This window comes from Ursus arctos, unplaced genomic scaffold (assembly GCF_023065955.2).
Source record: "Ursus arctos isolate Adak ecotype North America unplaced genomic scaffold, UrsArc2.0 scaffold_28, whole genome shotgun sequence".
Classification (NCBI taxonomy): domain Eukaryota; kingdom Metazoa; phylum Chordata; class Mammalia; order Carnivora; family Ursidae; genus Ursus; species Ursus arctos.
Window position 1 is genome coordinate 20441632 of NW_026622963.1, and position 18036 is coordinate 20459667.

Consider the following 18036-nt stretch of genomic DNA (forward strand, 5'->3'; position numbering starts at 1 on the left):
TGGAGGATTTTTTTTAAGATTTTAATCAGGGATGCTTGGGTGGCTCAGTCAGTTAAGCCTCTGCATTCAGCTCAAGTCATGATCCCAGGGTCCTGGGATCGAGTCCCGCATCGGGCTCCTTGCTCGGGGAGAAGAAGCCTACTTCTCCCTCTGCCTGCCGCTCCCCCTGCTTGTGCTCTCTCTGTCCCTCTGACAAATAAATAAATAAAATCTTTATTTAAAAAAATAAAGGTTGTGATCTATGTTCGGCCATAGTGCCTGAAATATTAAAAGCATCAGCACATATTTCTCGGTGGTAGGCCATCTTGGAACCTATATGCGTGTCTCATGTGCCCAATTCTGCAAGCCGGCCTTTTACTATTATCTAGTGTCTTACAAAGGTGCTAGGCTCACTTGAATGGGAAGACAGCAGGGGACAGTTTCTTCTCAAATATGGCTCATGTCTTCTACCTCCAAGCACGTGTAATGATTGCATTTTATGCCATCAATGTCCCACTGGACCTGTTATGAGCCTCTCTAGAATGGCTCAACCCCTCTGCCCTTGGGCCTCGCCTCTTGTCTAGTGAAGAGGTCTGGCCCCCAGTTTATCTCCTCAGTGCCCCCAGGTGAAGGCTGACCTAGGGCACAGTTGTCCCCATACAGGTAGGAACAACTCCCTAGGGAGTCAGCTCCTTCCCAGCAGGACTTGGGGATGCTGTGGCGTTTCTTTCCACTTCCAGAGGAGACATGCCATCCGGGCTCCCCAGCATCCGGCTGCCTGGAGGGGGGCAGGGGACACACTGAAAATGCACAGGAGGGTTCCCAATGAGAGACAGAAGATAAGCTCCTGCCCTTCCCCCACACTCCACAAAGCCTCTTTGGAAGATATCCCCTGGCCAAGCGCCCTGCTGTTTGGTTGTGAAGCCCGAGCTAGTTGGGTATTTTATCCCCACCCCCTTCCCTGCCTTCTCCCTTTCCCCCTTGCTCTTGTTGCCCTGGGGTCCTACCTCCCAACAAAGCCTCAGCACGTAGGCTTGGCCTCAGACTCCCATTTTCTAGGGAACCCGGGCTGGAGCCCATATTCAGGTGGCAGACCGAACATGAGTTTCAATGATCTGTGGGAAATATCAGAGAGGGAGAGAGGGTCAAAAGCATCATATTTAGGACTGGCCCAGTGTGATTTTGCTGCTGGCAGACAGACAAGAGTTTGCCCTTGGAGGTGCAATTCTAGGGCTTTTGTCTGGCCCCGCCCCCGGTCCTCAGCCCTGGGAGCACAGTCCAGGAGGATTCGTTGAGTGCCTGAATGTGCGTGCATCCATGAACCTTGTCTAAATCAAGAGCTCATATAATTTTAATCAACTCTGTTTTTGGCTGTGCACACTCAGTAAAACATTTAATAATCAGTAAAAGTGGAAGAAATTAGTCTCTCTTGTGTGACTGTTTTTTTCCTTTTTTTTTTTTAATCATAAAAAGCTCCATGGTTTTCTGATTTCCTTTCAGTTAGCTCTTTCATGCATTTCTTTTTTCGTAAGAGCAGAGCTGTTCTCATTTTATTGTTATTTTACTGACTTCTCTTTAATTGACATCTGTTTCGAGCTCATCTCCGTTTGCGGGATGAGTTGAAATTTTGCAATCTGTGATCAATGGCTCAATCTATCTTGTACTGGCGGCTAGAAAGGAAGTCAGATTGAAATCTTGAAGCCTCCTGTGCCGGCTTTCAAGTTTGTCACTGAACTCTCTCGATTCTGGAAAGTGCAATTAGAGAGTATCACTCCTGCTTCTCTTGAAACAGAACCGAATTGCTCAGTAAGGTTTCCAAACATTCAGCATACGCTCGGCTATCCAAAAGTCTCGCTTCTAACCCCTCTTGCTTTGATGAGACTCAGCGTTTCAGTTGGTCTTTTTACCTCCCTTTTACTTGTCCAAGGGACCACAAAGAGTGGCACCATTCCCCAGGTCTCCTAGTTCAAGAAAAAAAGAACTGTCTATTCCCACTCAGCTGGTGAGGGTCCAAACCCGCCGCCGTGCGTGGTGATGAATCATGGCATTCTCCAGTCGGTTCTGTGTCTCCTGACACTGTTACAGATAAACTTCTAAATGTGGTTGAAAATGAAAAATGAAATGATGCGAAGAAGAGAAAGAGCTCTCCTGAAACCCCTTGCTCAGGTCCCTCCAGATGGCATCCGCACTTAGATACAAAGACGGAGCTCGAGGTTCATGCTGCCTACCCTGGTCAACCTTCTGGCAACCAGATCCACCGTCAAATGTCTAAATGCACTTAATTTTTGAACATTTGACCTCTTTTTTTTTTTTTTTCAGAAACATGTCATGTTCAAAAATATGTATATATTTCTTTTTGGTCTTTTTTTTCCCCCCTGACATTTTACAGAGTTCTAACTGTGCTGCCTTCATAACTTTGTATTTCTTTTTATTACTCGCATATCAAGCACTTTTTAATATCATTATGTATCCTTCGTAAGCATTTTATATTTTTTTATAAAACTTCACCAAGTAGAAATGCCATAATTTATTTAAGCCATACATCTATTGTTGGGCATGTAGGCTGTTTTCCATTTTTTTGCTATTATAAATAGACAGCTTAGTGCGGAAGGCTTTCTCCTAAATTTAAAATTATTTCCTGGGGATCGTTCACCAGAAGGAAATCACTAGGACAAATAAGAGATGGAAGCATATCTACTTTTTGATGCATATCACTGATTTGCTTTTCAAAATAATCGAACCAATTTACAATCTCACTAGGCCAGCTCTAAAGAAAATCAAGGATATCTTTCCTTAATTTGCATTGTGATAATTACTAATGAGGATGAACACCTTTTCCAAACAAAGTGTGTTTGTGTACAAAGTGTGTTTTTTCTTTGGAAAATTGCCATTTCTGTTTGTCTCCCAAGAGGTCTCAGTGCTGTCATTACTAAGCTGAGAAGTACTCCAGGTAAAAATATAGATGTGATAATCCAGGATGTGTCATAGTTCCTATAAATATTTTTTCTGGTATGCTATTTGACCTTTAATTTTTTACAGATACTCTTCAATTTTTCCTCCAGAGTTTTGATAATTCTTTTTTTTCCATTCCCAGTTTGTTTAGGATTTGATTTTCTCCATAATGTTTGAAATTTTTTTTTAGTATAAGGTAAATATTTTTTTCTAACCTGCTAACAAATCACCCCAAATCAAAGACAGAATTGAAATATTAAAAGATGTTCTAGAATCCTACCTCCAGCCGTAGGAAGACCAAGTGTCTTGCCTGCCCACAGAAAAGAATTTTAAATTCTGACTGAAATGTTGACAGTCAGAGAGGTCAATGGAATATGGTGGTGGCTTGTGCCTTAGGCTATTTGCTGGATCTGGGGAGCTCACCCGGAGAGTTTTATAGCACCTGCATAAACCTGGGACCTCAGAGGCACAGAAAGTTAAAAAAAAAAAAAAAAGAATAAAAGAATAAAAGAAAAAGAAAAGAAACCAACGGCAGAACACACAAAACAAGTTCAGCTTTCAATAGTTTCAATCAAGGTAAATAGTCCATTGGCTTCGTTTTAGAAGACAAAAATTGCCATCTCAGATTTTTAAAAAATGTATTTGCTGTTGTGTCGGGTGTGTTTCCCATGCGCACCAGCCCCATTCTCAATTCTTGTCTACTCCACCCTGTCGTAGGAGGCCAGTTTAATCACAGACTCTTTGCCTGTGGCTTACCCTTGAGTTCAGCCAAGGGGAAACTCCACAGGAGAATGGAGGAAGGAAGGAGATATTTGTTTATGAGGTTTTGTTTTGTTTCCCTCCAGCTGCCCCCAGCAGCCAGCATCCCTCAGAGTCACAGCCCAGCCCTCCCCTTGCCAGTAGAATATAATACACCTAAGGGCTTAGCGCACCCTCTGTTACTAGCCCCGAAGAACTCCACTTTGTTTTGCTCCGCTCACACCTTTGTAAATAGCCTCTTTATTAAAGCCTCCTTGGATTATCCCAGTTTAATTATGCTGTCTGCTTCCTGCTGGGACTGACCCACAGAAGTCTAAAGAATGGAATCTAAAAAAAAAAAAAAAAAAAAAAAAAAAACCCAGAAAAGTTAAAACCTAAAGCAGATGGGAAAAGACATAACCAAACAAATACCAACTAAAAGAAAGCTGGTGTAGTTCTATTAAGACCAGACAAGCAGAAATGTCAGGACAATGGGCATCATTAGAACTAAAGAGCATGACACCTTGATAGAAGATTTGGTTCAATTCTAACATGGCCTCAAAAGAGAAAGCAAAAAGCTGTTAAAACTACAAAGAGAAAAAACCAAACTCACACACATTTAATACGTTTCAAATGTATTTGATGAGGAAAACAGCAACCTTCAGTAATACAGGATTTGAGCATCGCAACTGACAAGTTAGGTCTAACGCGCCTGTTGGAGCACCGTACCCACCAACCGAAGAATACCATTTCTTTTCAAGCATGAATAGAATATTGATGAAAATTGGCCACATAGTGGGCGACCTGGCAAGCTTCAGCATATTTCTAAGGATTGGTGACATATAAATGCTGTCCTCTGACATTACACGTAAGTCAAAAATCAAAATAGAAGGGTAACTAGGAAAAGCCCATACACTTGGAAATCAAAAAATGCTTCTAAATAACTCATGTGTCTAAGGAAAAAGACTCTAATTTAAATTAGGAAATATGTCAAACTGCATGATGATAAGAGTAATACATATGCAAACAAGTGGAGTACCAGTAAAGTCATGGAGGGAGCGAAATTTGATGTGGTTTTGTCATATAGGTGAGGTTTGGTGGGGTGGGGTCCAGAGCCAATGACCAAGAAAGAATTCTTGAGAGGTCTTTGGTGCCAAATGGTGGTTTTATTAAGGGATGGACACAGGACCCCTGAGCGGAAGGAGTCTGCACCAGGCCTGTTGAGGGGTGGCTGATTATATACTTGGGAGTTGGGGGAGGTAAGAAAAAGGGAGGCCTCAAAAGGATTTTCATATGTTAAGGAAGACTCCCAGGATATCTGGAGCCCTTGTTCAGGTTGTTTTTCCCTCTAGCAAGGCATTAACGTTAAGATAGTTGGGAGCTTCCTGGAAGAATGTCACACATGTCCCGCCCAGGAGTGGGGGGTGGGGGGAGGTTGCAAATGTCAGCTTGTGCTTTGTCCTCAGCTAGCCTTCTGCTCCCTCATGAATTTCTGGCCCTAACTGCATGGATTAGGAAGGAGGAAAGCCTGGAAAGTAATGTGCTAAGCATCCAACTTAAAATGGTAGAGAAAGACCAACAACATCAATGCAAAGAAAGCAGAAAGAAGGAAAGGTTTTTAAGAGCAGAAATTAATAAAATAGAAAGCAAAGATATGGAAGAGAGAATCAAGAAAACCATAAACTGGTTCTTTGAAGAAACAAATAAAATTGATAAACCTCTAGGAAGACCAATCAAGGGAAAAACCTGAGAATATATCATTTTAGGAATGAAAATGAGGAACATTATTCTAAATCCCGTATACATTAAAGTTACTGTAAGAAGGTATTATAAACAACTTTGTGACCAAAAAAGAAAGGAAAAAAGAAAAAGAAATTTTAAGTGAAACAGGCAAATTCCAAGGGGAAAAAAAAAACAACTTGGTAAAACTGACACAAGAAAAAAATAAAGATTAAAATTATCCTCAGAAATTGTTTCTATAATTTAAAAGGAAACTCAAGGCTGGATAGATGAACTGGCAAATTCCACTACACATTTAAATGGAAGAAATAACATCAATATTCCATAAACTCTTTCACACGGTAGAAAAAAGGGAAACAGTCCCCAGTAGTTGAATGAAGCCTGTGTATCCTTGTGCCAAATCCCAACAGCACATTATGGAGAATTTTCAGCCAGTCTCACTCAAGAACATAACTACAAAAATTCCAAGTTCAATGTTAAGCAAAATCCAACAGTATTATAAAGGTTTCTCTTTGGGGCACCTGGGTGGCTCAGTCAGTTGAGCCTCTGACCCTTGGTTTCAGCTCAGGTTGTGATCTCAGGGTCGTGATATCGAGCCCCATGTCGGACTCTGTGCTGAGCGAGGAGTCAGCTTAAAATGCTGTCTGTCCTTCCCTCTGCTCCCCCCTTAAAAAAAAGGGGGGGTTTCTCTTTTCCTGCCCTTTTTTGGGGGGCATTAAATAATTTTGAATATTATATTTTATTTCCTTTATTGACCTTTTAGCCATATTTGTGTGGTTACTGTAAGGATTACAATACGTATCCTTAATACATTACAGTTTACTTAGAATTAATATCACATGGCTTCACACTTTACAAATCTAAGAGCTTAAAGATGGTGTCTTTCTATCCCCCCACTCCCGACTTTGTGCTATGATTGTGTCGTATATTTTACTTCTGTATATATTACCAACTGCATTTCACAGTGATATTTTTGCTTTAAGCAGTCTTTGTCTTTTAAGAAAGTAAGAGAAGGAAAAAAGCTACTCTTTTTTGTTTATCCATGTATTTCCATCTCTGGTGCTCTTCATTCTTTCCTGTATATTCAGTTTTTAATCTGGTATCATTTTGCTTCTGCCTGAAGAATTTCCTTTATCATTTCTTATCATGTTGGCCTGCCGGCTATGAGTTGGCTCAGGTTAGATTTATTTCAAAATGTCTTTATTTCAACCAATTTGATTTGTTTGTTTTTTAAAAATGTGTATATCTGTTCATTTGTTGACGCATCGACTTTGACTCTGGTTTGAGGCAATCCTTGTGATGTTTCCATGACTCCACCCAGTTTCGAATGGTATTTTCACTGGCGATGGAATTCTGGGTTGGCAGTATTTTTTATTTATTTTTTAAAAGATTTTATTTATGTATGTATGAGAGAGAGAGAGGGAATGGGGAGGGGTATAGAGGGAGAGGAGAGAGAGAATCTCAAGCAGACTCCATGCTGAGCACGGAGCCCAACCGGGGGATTCAATCTCATGACCCTGAGACCCTGACCTGAGCCAAAATGAAGAGTTGGAGGCTCAACCCAGGTGCCCCGTTAGCAGTATTTTTTAAATTTCAGATTTCGGGGGCACCTGGGTGGTTCCTTTGGTTAAGCCTCTGCCTTTGGCTCACGTCATGATCCTCGAGTCCTGGGATCAAGTCCCAGGATCGAGCCCCGCACTGGGCTCCCTGCTCAGATGAGAGCCTGCTTCTCTCTCTCCTTCTGCCCCCCCCCCACTCATGCTGTCTCTCACTCTCGCTCACACTCTCTCTCAAATAAATAAAATCTTTAAAAAATATATCCGATTTCTGCGCTGTAAAGATAATACATTTTCCTCTGACCTCCGTTGTTCTGAGGGGAAGTGTTTACATTTGCTGTAAGCCTCGTTCACATCTGGGCCACCTTATATAGTATAATAACATTTCTTTTCTCATACTGTACAGCTAGCAAGTTTGCCTTATGCAAAATGAATGAACAAACAAAAAGTATGTTTCCATATTCCAGCACACAGAGCTTCCAATCAGCTTTTGAGTGCCTTACTACTGAATATGAAAAGACCCCCCTGGAGGACCCCCAGACATTTGAGGAAATTATCTAACGTTCAAGCAGAAATAAACCCTAACAAAGAAGAAACTTGGAGGGGAAAGAGCAAGTCAGGCAGCAGCAGAAAACTTTAGAAAAACTGTAATTGGTCGTATAAATAGAAAGATTTAGTTATTCCTCCCCTACGCAGGGAAAACTCCAGTTATTTCCTACTGTGTTTTCCTCCTGTGTATCTCCTTTACTATTCATGCAGAACATTTCACCTCGGACACTTCTAGTCACCAAGTGTGTAGTTTCTGCCCACAACAAGCAACTCTTAGTCATGCCCATCAGGTGTCCTACGATTTAAGTCAATTCTGCCACCACCTACCCAGAGATAGCGTCAGATCCTGCAGCTTAAGGGCTCAGTTCCACAAGACTGCCCACCACACCTGCACACTCACGGACACTTCAGATGCTAATATCATCAAGTTCAGGTTATCGCTGCTGCTTTTGACCCACCAGTCATAGATGGTGTTCTAAAGAACTCCTCTTGGAAGTCAGTTGATTTGCTAGGACAGCTCACAAAACCCAGGGAAGCACTTACTTACACTCAACCAGTTTATTGAAGGAAATGATAAAGGATACAGATGAATAGACAGATGAAAAGATACAGAGAGAGGGTGAGGTCTGGGAGAGTCCCGAGAGCAGGAGCTTCTGTCCCTGCAGAGTTGGGGTGCGTCACCCTCCTGGTGGGGATGTGTTTGCCCACCTTGAAGCTCCCCAAACCACATACTATTGGGATTTTTAAGGAGGCTTCCTCATGTAGGCATGATCAGTTACTGACTTTATTTTTAACCCCTCTCTAGAGAAGTGGGGACAGGGTTGACAATTCCAAGCTTCTAATCATAGCTTGGTCTTTTTGGCGACCAGCCCCCATCCAGGAGCCCACCCAGAGTCACTTCCATAGAACAAAGGATGCTTAGGAATTTATAAGGATTTTAGGAGTCCTGAGTCAGAGACAGGGTCAAAGACAAATATTATAACAGGAGATGTGTCTATTGCTCTTCTCAGTTAGGAAATGACAAGGGTCTCAGGGGCTCTGTGCCAAGAATTGGGGCAAAGACCAATATATAAATTCTGTTATCCCAGAACACCTGGGTGGCTCAGTTGGTTAGGTCATGGTCTTGGGGTCCTGGAATCGAGTCCCACATCAGGCTCCTTGCTCTGCGGGGAGCCTGCTTATCCCTCTACCTGCTGGTCCCCCTGCTTGTGCTCTCTCTCTCTCTGACAGATAATTAGATAAAATCTTTAAAAATAAATAAATAAATTCTGTTATCTCATAAGCGTCCTCAGGGAAGATAAGACCAAATATCTCATCTATAAAACAAGAACGGGTTTCTGCATTTTGAGAAAAGAACATTGGGAGAACCAGATCAATGCCTTGAAGATTTTAAACATGAGGCAAAAATTAGAAAGTCAATAGATAGGTTAGAAGACCTGAGGAAATCTCCCACAAAATGAAATGGGAGGGGGGATGGGAGAGAAGACACTAAATACCCAGGAAGAAATGATGTTAACAGAGTGTTGGGGTACGGGGGAGGACATGAGTATATGAGGGATGGTGTGAGAGTGGGGTTTCTCCATGTCCTCGGTAGGTTGTCATTGGATGGTGTCTAAAATTGAGAAACTAGGACATAGCCTATGAACGTTTAATCAAGTTCAGAGTGTGAAAAGGTGGAGTAAAAGGACTTCATCTTTGGACTAAACTGTGTAGCATTACTTGACTTGGCAAACTGTTGATTCATGACTTTGAAAAAAGTAAAAAATGTTAAGAAGGTGGTATTTGAGCATTTCCTATCTCACCTTATTGGTGCCATTAAGGAAAATGCTATTTTGTGCATTGCCATACAGGACGATGATTGTTCTTCGCCAAATGTAGATTTGTTTCTACCCTTCCCCTAAATGAACACTGGAGCTTGGGTTCTTAGATCCTTTTCCTGGTACTGAAAATATCATCTTTAATGGTTTTTATGGCTATAAGATCATAAGGAAGTTTCTCCCATCTCCCCTGTCTTACTTTGGGCTCTGAGGGTGAACACACACAGGTGTGCGTGTGCGCACACACACGCGTGCACATGGGGAGCCCACACATATGTACACTCTTCCTTGTCCTTTCCAGGTCATTTCCTGTAATCCCTTTATCTCCTCCCTCTTAGTTGCCATAATGTGGACGTAAAGTGCATTTTTAATCATGTGTTAAATTTATTGAGTAAATGTTGGAGTTTCTCTCCATGTGTGTATAATACACACATGTGAGTGTATATATGTATGTGTATATATATATATACACACAGTATTTCATATAATGGCTTTATTGAAATATAGTGAAATATAATCCACATACCATAAAATCCCCTCTTTAAAGTATTTTTGTGTATTTTTATAAACAGAGGGAGGTGAGCCTTTTTTATTCCTTCCACCAAAACCTCTTCATTAAACTTTGAAAACTTTGTAAGTCAGGTTCCCTGGCCCTCACAAGGAAGAAACTTCCATGGGGGGTGGGGGCGGGGGCGGTGGCTGTGAGACTGAAAAGTATTCCTTGATTACTTTTTTTTAGACCTCTCTTTCTTTACTATGTTTTGACTGAAGAATTGCTCCCTGCATGCTTTCAATATAAGGGTGCGGGGGGAGGATTAATAACTTCTTACGGCCAAAGAAAACCCAAGAATTCAAAAGTATTAGCTCAGAGTCCTTAGCCTAACAAAACCTTGCCCCCACTTCTACCCTCTTTTGTCTCCAATTGTAAATTCCCCTCTCAAGGATTTCTAATGCTTGATTCCAAATCCCGGGGCCCCAGAAAAGCTTCATGACTGCTGGTACTTTCCTATTGGCAAATTCAACCCTAGTCTCCCTTGATGCTTGTTCTTCCTTTGAATAATAGGAATAATGCTGTTTGTTCATTACCAATTCAGTTCTTCGAGCGGAAACGCTGCACTGAAGATAGTGAATGATGATAAAGCCATTTGTTGGTATTAGCCAGGATTACCGTCCGCCTCGCACACAATTATTGTTGCCTGGGCTTTGCTGGGGACATCCGGAGGCAGGGTCCTGGCAGTGCCTGCCCCACGTGGTTAAGCAGGTGGATTTGTCAGCTTTTCTTCTACAGTCTCAGGAATCTGATGGAAAGAAAAAAACAAAGAATTTGGATCTGGATGTCTTTGAAGACTCCGACCCCCTCCTCCTGGAAATTAAGGAACTAATGGTACTGGTTGGGTTTTTGTCAGGGTAAACTTGAACAGGCATGCCAAGTGTCTTGAAGAGTAAATAATACGTACTGGTTAAATGCTTTGTCCAAAGCAGGCCAACATTTTTAAATCCTCCTGCCCCTGGAGGGCAGTTCAATGGAGGGTGGACCCAGTCTCTGGTCTGGCATCGCCCCCCTGATATGTTCTCCTTCTACTTTTCTGTGGTTTTCTACGCCCATGTGTGTCATCTCCCCAAAGTGAGGGCAGACTCTGGAGGTGGGGAGCATGGAGGGAGCAGGGACTGGGACCTGGTCACACACTGGGACCTCTTTCTACCTTCCTGGATTCCCTCCTCATGTGACCAAGGTTATAGCACTGTTTGTAATTGCAAACTGGAAACAACCTAAATGCCCATCAGTTGGGGACCATTAAGTAAAAGACTCAGCATCTCTCTGATGTAGTGATGGGAAGGTCACCGAGATGCATTGTTAATGGAAAAAGCAAGGTGCAGAAGTTTCTACCAGGTGTGTTAATAAAGGGGACAGGGCAGAATATATGCTCATATTTGCTTGGCTCAGTTGGTTAAGTGTCTACCTTCGGCTCAGGTCATGATCCCTGAGTCCTGGGATCGAGTCCAGCATCGGACTCCTTGCTCAGTGGGGAGCCTGCTTCTCCCTCTGCTTTCTGCTCCCTCTGCTTGTGTTCTCTCTCTGTCTCTCTATCTCTCCGACAAATAAATAAAATCTTGAAAAAAAAAATAAAAGAATAAAATGCATCTGGAAGGATACGTAAGAAACAAGTAATGGAGTTGCCTGTGGTAGGAGACACACTGGCCAGGGGACAGGGCTGGAGGGAGACTCCGCTGTATTCCCTTTTATACGTTTGGATTTTGAGCTATTTGTATTTATTACTTATTCAGAAACATAAACCAAAAGCCCTGAGTACCACAGTTTTTTTAATGTTTTTTCTTTGACTATACAACCACTTTTTTTTTCATTAAACTAAATTTCTTCTTAAATTATGTATGCTGAAGCTTTAAAAAAAAAAAAAAAATCGAACAGTCCCCAAGGGAATACAGTAAAAATGAAGTCTCTTTTCTATTCTTGAACCCCAGCCTCCCTCCAAGGCAGCTCCTGCTGCTGGCTTCTTGAATTTTTTTTCCTTTCAGCTTTATTGAGATATGACTGGCACTCAGCAGTGTTTGAGTTTATTGGTGTACAGAATAATGGCCTGACTTACCTACATTTGAAAGTTACCACCGTAAGTTTGGTTAATATCCATCGTCTCATACAGGCACACACACACACACACACAAAGAAAACAGATGTTGTTCTGTTTTGGTTTCTTTTTTTTTCCTTGTGATGAGAACTTTTAGGCTCTCCCGTCTTGGTTTCTTGGAATTCCTTCCACTCTCTCTCCCTCTGCTGGGTGCGTGCTGGTCCTGAGCTCAGAGTGGCCTCTCTTGTTTGTCCTACCAAAGCTATATCTGAAAATACGAATCTAATTTTAGTGGCAACACCCTTTGGTGGGTGTTTTTGGGGACATGATACAGAGTGGAAAAAGATCTGGCCTCAAATGACAGCTTGCAGAGCCTCGCTCTCTATCATGAGGTCCTCACGCTCCCCCCTCAATCAGTTCCTTGCCCCGTAGTTAACGTGCCCAGCTCCTGTGTGGTTTGGAAATCTGGCTCTAATGTGGTCTTCGGAGGTTGAGAATGGATGATAATTCCTAACTAGCACCCGTGCCAAGTACTTCTCGTGGTGCTGTCAACTGTGTGGCCTGTGTTAGGAACGCGTTAGGGAAATGGCCGTGGAGCGCCTAGACGAACCAGGCCCTTTGGAAGTCGGTGTCCTAGGAAGTAGCTAGGAATGTGTTTGCAAATTGAAGGACCCGCATCCTGCATCCTCCAGCCATGGCCAGGCAGGGGAGGTCCCCGTGGATGCAGGGGCTGAGCTGGGACAGCTTGAGGGCTGCAGGCTTTGGGGGGCCTGGGACCTCGGCTGGCTCAAGTGTGGCTGTGGGCCACATGGTGTAACTGGATCAACACCACACACTGCTTAGAACAGCACCAGAGTGTGGCCTGGTACGTGCAGGCCGGTTCTGCCTCTGACCTCCACGTAGCTCCTCGGACAGAATGGATTACAGCCCAAAGGCTTCTGGAGCATGTGGGCAAGCAGGAGCCTCCTGTTCTGGGATTTCGGAAGAGTGAGCTATTCCTGGAATTCAAACAAAAGATCAAGTTATCCTGGCAAAGCTGCCATGTTGCGAAAATAGTGTACAGACAGATATCTAAGGACGGATGGCCTGCCATTCAGAGCCAAGAATGGAATCATAGGAGCAGAAGTGACAATGAAAACACAAATCGATAGTGAAGAATTAGAGCAGTCATTTCCCTCACCTAAAGCATTCTGATGGCCAAGAACCCCAAAAGTAGAAAATAAAGGGAAGATAGGGATTTGTGTCTGTCTGACGCAGACATGGAGCTGGCAACGCCACTGTCCCCAGCTTGTGTCCCAGTGGCCGGTCACAAGGGTTCCTCGAAGTGGCTCACAGCTAGACGACTGTGTGTTGGGCTGGAGCCCCAGTGAGTCTATGAGCATGAGCAGTGTGTCCCCTGCTGGACACACTGCACCTCGGCCCCTCGTTTGCACAAGAAGGACAGCAGCGACCTCCTCCACGTGGGCTCACTGCTCTGACCACTCAGGGATAGAAGACTAAAGCAGGGAAGCCCAGACTGTGGCCTGCACCTGGGCTGACCCCCACACCTGTCTAACTTGGCTTCTGACGTGCTTTTTAACATCGCAGGTCTCACCTGCAAATTGCAGTCGAGGTTTCTCACTTCTGTTTAACCCTGGGAAGACCTAGCAGCAGGGCCCATAATTCCCATGTGGAGGTGGACGGCAGGGCGGGGTCCCTGCCTCCCCCCTTCTCCCTACCCCACTCCGCGCATGGCTGGATATGCTCCGTTTAGCCTGTCCTCCCCGTGCCTCTCACCTCCCCTGACATAGTCTGGCGTCTGTGCCATTCGTCCTGCCATTTTTGAGGACGTCCTCCCTACTCCCAGCCTCCAGGGACATTCGGGTTTGCATTACCACTGTCACCCCATCGCACTTCTCTGCCCACCTGAACAGGCTACACAGGAAGGAGCCCAAGACCAACCTTCCCGTGGTCCGGGGTGAGGGCTTCTAATAGCAGGTCTTCTTGGTGCAACGCAACTGTCCCGTTTGGAAGCAGATGGGGCAAGGCTCAGGGCCAGGCCCCAGATCTGCTCTCTGGATATTCCAAGAAGGGGAGGAGGCCAGTTGAGGGAGCTTCAGTGAGACCTGCGGACAGAGAACACGGCCTGGGCGGTCATGGTGCGTCCCTGGTCCTCGGATGACTAGGAAGGGATATGGTGGGTGCGGAGCCCTGCAGTGGGAGCCCTGCACCTTGCGCTTCTGTGAGGGAGGGAAGCCTTGGGCCAGGCACCTCAAGAGCATTCTGGGGGTGGTTTCAGGCCTGTCCAGTGACTCTGGGCTTGGTACCTTTCAGGGAAATTGAAGGAATGGAGCCTCATCTTGTACGGCACCGCCGAGCACCCATACAACACCTTCAGCTCCCATCAGTCACGCTCTCGGATGCTGGAGCTCTCAGCCCCCGTATTGGAGCCACCCAAGGCTGCTCTGTCACCGTCCCAGACCGAGGCTCCTGAGGACGAGGAGGACTACACAGGTAATGAACTTGTAGCCAGAGGAGATGGCCAGGCCAGCCTCTGAGTTTTGGTTTTCCACTGCAGCTCTTAAAATGTGGGACCGTTCCTGGCCAAAGGTGGGGATTATGACGGTGGGTCTTCCTTCTTTCCTGGAAGTTGTAATAATGATGGTAATTTGCACTCACACAGCTCCTCCCACCCACGGCTCTCCTAATATTTTACAGACCAGTAAGTATGCTTCAGACCAGTAAGTATTCTTCAACCTTCCCAGGCCGGGAAACAGAAAGTTCTATATGCCCAACCAGAACTGAGACTTGCCCCCTGGCTAATGAGCCTCCTCCTGGGGCCCTGTCTTACCCTCAAAATCTCTTCGTCTCATGCCTCAGCCTCCTGACCCTCTCAAGTCCATCCACTTTCTGTCCCTATAGCCAGAAGGTGGGAAGGATTCGGGTCCTAATGGACCCGGGAGGGTTGGGGTGAATGAGCATGGCCAGGAAAGGAGGTAGCAGTGGAAGTCTTGACCACCCTTGACAGCTGGGATGATGGCCCAGGAGAAGGTCTCAGCACCTTACATCAGTAGATACTAATGTCACCAAAACCAGGTTAGGCATCTCACAGGAAATAAAGATGCCTTGTGTGAATCCCTTTCCTCCAGCCGTACCATTGTCGGTGGGGAGACCCTTGGCTCTGGACCTCCGGCCCCCTGCACGGAGACAGCAGCCTGGAGAATATTTCCAACCACTGGTCCGGGCACAGTCGTGATTAGCATGTTAGGTTCCTTTCTCTCTGAACCATCCCACAGTGATTTGTGAGAAACTGAGTGTTTCTGGTTGGGCATATTTTCCTTAGCTAAATATTACAGCTGCTTGGTAAATGATGGGTGATATCTAAGGATATTGATGTTTTGAGTTATCTAATAGCTTCTGAAAAAAGAAAAGTAACAAAACAGAGAATTCCGCCGATACCTATCGAGCATAAATTATGGTTGATTCAATTTTCAATTTCTTCTACCGTTCCTTTAACATGGAGCATTGAATTATGTATGGACTAATCTGTTCTGTTTCCCCCTGTGATTTATAAGTGGTGGCAAGATTCAGTAATTATTAATAAAGGTCTGATTTTTTTTTTCTTAAAATCTGCTACTGACTCTAACCTTACACTACCCTGGAATCTCACAAGTGGACTGCCCTGCAGCCCAAGTGACTTAGTCTGCCCCAAGCACAGCCTAGATGGATAGAGAGCGTCGCCGTGGGAATAGGATGTGTTCCTGACTCTCAGGGAAGGTCCCTACAGTCTTGGGGCAAGTGGGACGGGCAGGCCAGTCATAGCAGGAAGAGCCAGAGACAGGGAAAGAGCAAGAGAGGGGTGAGATCAGGAGGATGCTGTGGTGTGGAGGGCTGTGGGAGAGAAGAGGAGGAGGAGAAGGAGAAGAAGGAGGGAGAGGAGGGGGGTGAGGGGGAGGGGAGGGAGCAGCCATGTTAGAGTCCACGGTCAAGGGCTTGTGCGATGGGGCTGCTCATCCAAGCCTCTTGTGAAGGAGCAGATCAGCCCCAGTGAAGCTCAGGGAAAGAGAGGGTGATTTTGAAGTGGCCCCATGATTATTATCAGCTTTCAGCAGTTTTAGCAGAGGTAAGGCGGGTTGAAGCAGGAGTTTGCAGGGGTGGCCCCATGGGGGAGAAGGTTCTCAAGAATTCGGAGAGCTGGCCTCAGACAGAGGTGCATGGGATGATGAGCACAGCCTGGTGGGACTCCACGGAAGGCCTGTGCATCGGGAAGAGGTAGGGGAGTCTGATGGAGCAGTGGTCCCAGGAGACAGCAACAGGGGGCCCTGGAAAGCACTGCACTGGGGGCAGAGATGAAGGACCAGCGCTTGTCCCAGGGACAAGAGGTAAAGGGGAGGAGGCGAGCATGGGGCAGAGACAGAGTCCAGCCTCCCACACTCCTGTGCGGGGTGTCTGGTGCCTCACCGGAGCTGGCAGGAGAGCTGCCCTGGGAGAGGGCAGCCATGATGCAGATGGGCAGCGGCCATATTCTCAGCCAACATTGTCCCTGGGAACGGGGACAGAGGAGGTGGCCACAGTTAGTGCCCCGGGGCCATGACAAGTGGAAATCCACGGTTGTGGTGGAGTCTGGGGTTCCTGAGGTCAATGAAGGTGTGGAAATCCAACGGAAGAGGTAGGGCTGGGAGATCGGGAGGCTGGAGGGTCCAGCAGGGAGGTAGGGCAGTAGCCGCATGGCCGGGTAAGGTGCCAGGGAAACATGAGCAGCTGAGGTACTGAAGATGGAGAGCCTGAGGTGATGGCCTGCCTGCTGGGACATGTGCTGGAGGCCACTGGAGAACACCAGGTGTGGCAGTGAGTGAGGCCACCCCAGTGACCCATCTCTGATGCTTGGGTCAAGTGCCCCACCCCAGAAACAGATTCAGCAGGCCTGGGGGTGCTCAGAGGCTGTGCTGGGTGATCCCAGGTAGTAGGGCTGGGGAGCTGGGATGGTGGCAGGCCACGGGGAGGAGCTCGGGCTGCTCCAGGAGAGTGGCCTCAAGGGAAGGACAAAAGGTTGTGAGGATAGCTTGGGACAATGTAGTCGCCACACAGGACTGAGGGGAGCCAGGAGCCCCAGAAGCCTTTGCCTAGACACGTTCCAGGACAGCTCAACAGGCACAGAGGAGTTGATATGCAGGACGTGTGGCATGTCCAGTGCAGGACTGTGTCGGGTCACAGACTTAGGGCCCATCAGCGCTTAACCTGGCAGAGCTGAGGCCCGGGTGACAAGCTGTCAGGAGGGAAGACCGGACCTGCAGTGAAAGGGGTCTGTTAGTCTCGTCCGCACCTCCTGTCTGCAGTCGACCACGGCTGCCCCTGCCTTCCGCCTCACGTCCAGCGGTTTGCTGGTGAGGTTCTAGCATGCCTTTCCTGGATGACATGAACAGCAGGGAAAAGATCGCGACACTTAGCAAGTCCTCCTGTTCCTCCAGAAACTGGTCTAAGTACCACCTGATGACAAAGGCCTTCTAGATCTCCCAAGTTGCATTCTAACATTTGTTTATGGGGCTTTTTTACTCCTGGATTTTCTTCACAAAAGATTTGGTAGAGATTTCAAATAAGCCTCTGTCATTCTTTTTTTTTTTTTTTAAGATTTTATTTATTTATTTAAAAGAGAGACAGCCAGCGAGAGAGGGAACACAAGCAGGGGGAGTGGGAGAGGAAGAAGCAGGCTCCCAGCGGAGCAGGGAGCCCAATGCGGGGCTCCATCCCTGGACTCTGGGATCAGGCCCTGAGCCGAAGGCAGACGCTTAATGACTGCGCCACCCAGGCGCCCCAAGCCTATGTCATTCTAACACCCTGTAGATGGGAGTCCGGGGCTAGTCCGCCCATGAATCACGCTCCTCTAGTATCTGGAGCCTTGGGAATATATGCTCACCCGGGGAACGTGCTACAGCATTCTGAAAAAAACACGTGCAATCTTAGGAGTGATGGAGTGAGTGGAATAAGCCAGCCAGCCAAGTAGATTGAATCCAAGAGCACTTCATCGAGAGGTGAACCTTGATACTGGGCTTTTTGAGACGACTCAAGTAGGCAGCCACACGAGAGGGTGCTTAGAGATACTCTGAGCATCCTGCCTGGGGCAGTGTCTTACCAAGATCTTCA

General features: G+C 46.0%; 1 protein-coding gene across 4 annotated transcripts in view; it reads left to right on the forward strand.

Moving 5' to 3' along the window:
- PCSK6 (proprotein convertase subtilisin/kexin type 6) overlaps positions 1-18036 on the forward strand; it is a 179203-nt gene that overhangs the window by 139943 nt on the left and 21224 nt on the right. For 2 of the 4 annotated variants that reach the window (XM_026510261.4, XM_057303755.1), the window contains 2 exons: positions 14230-14409; positions 14579-14617. In XM_026510261.4, the coding sequence (XP_026366046.3) occupies positions 14230-14409; positions 14579-14617 (219 nt within the window). The remainder of the gene's footprint in view (positions 1-14229; positions 14410-14578; positions 14618-18036) is intronic. The other 2 variants (XM_048221121.2, XM_057303756.1) reach the window with 1 other exon arrangement.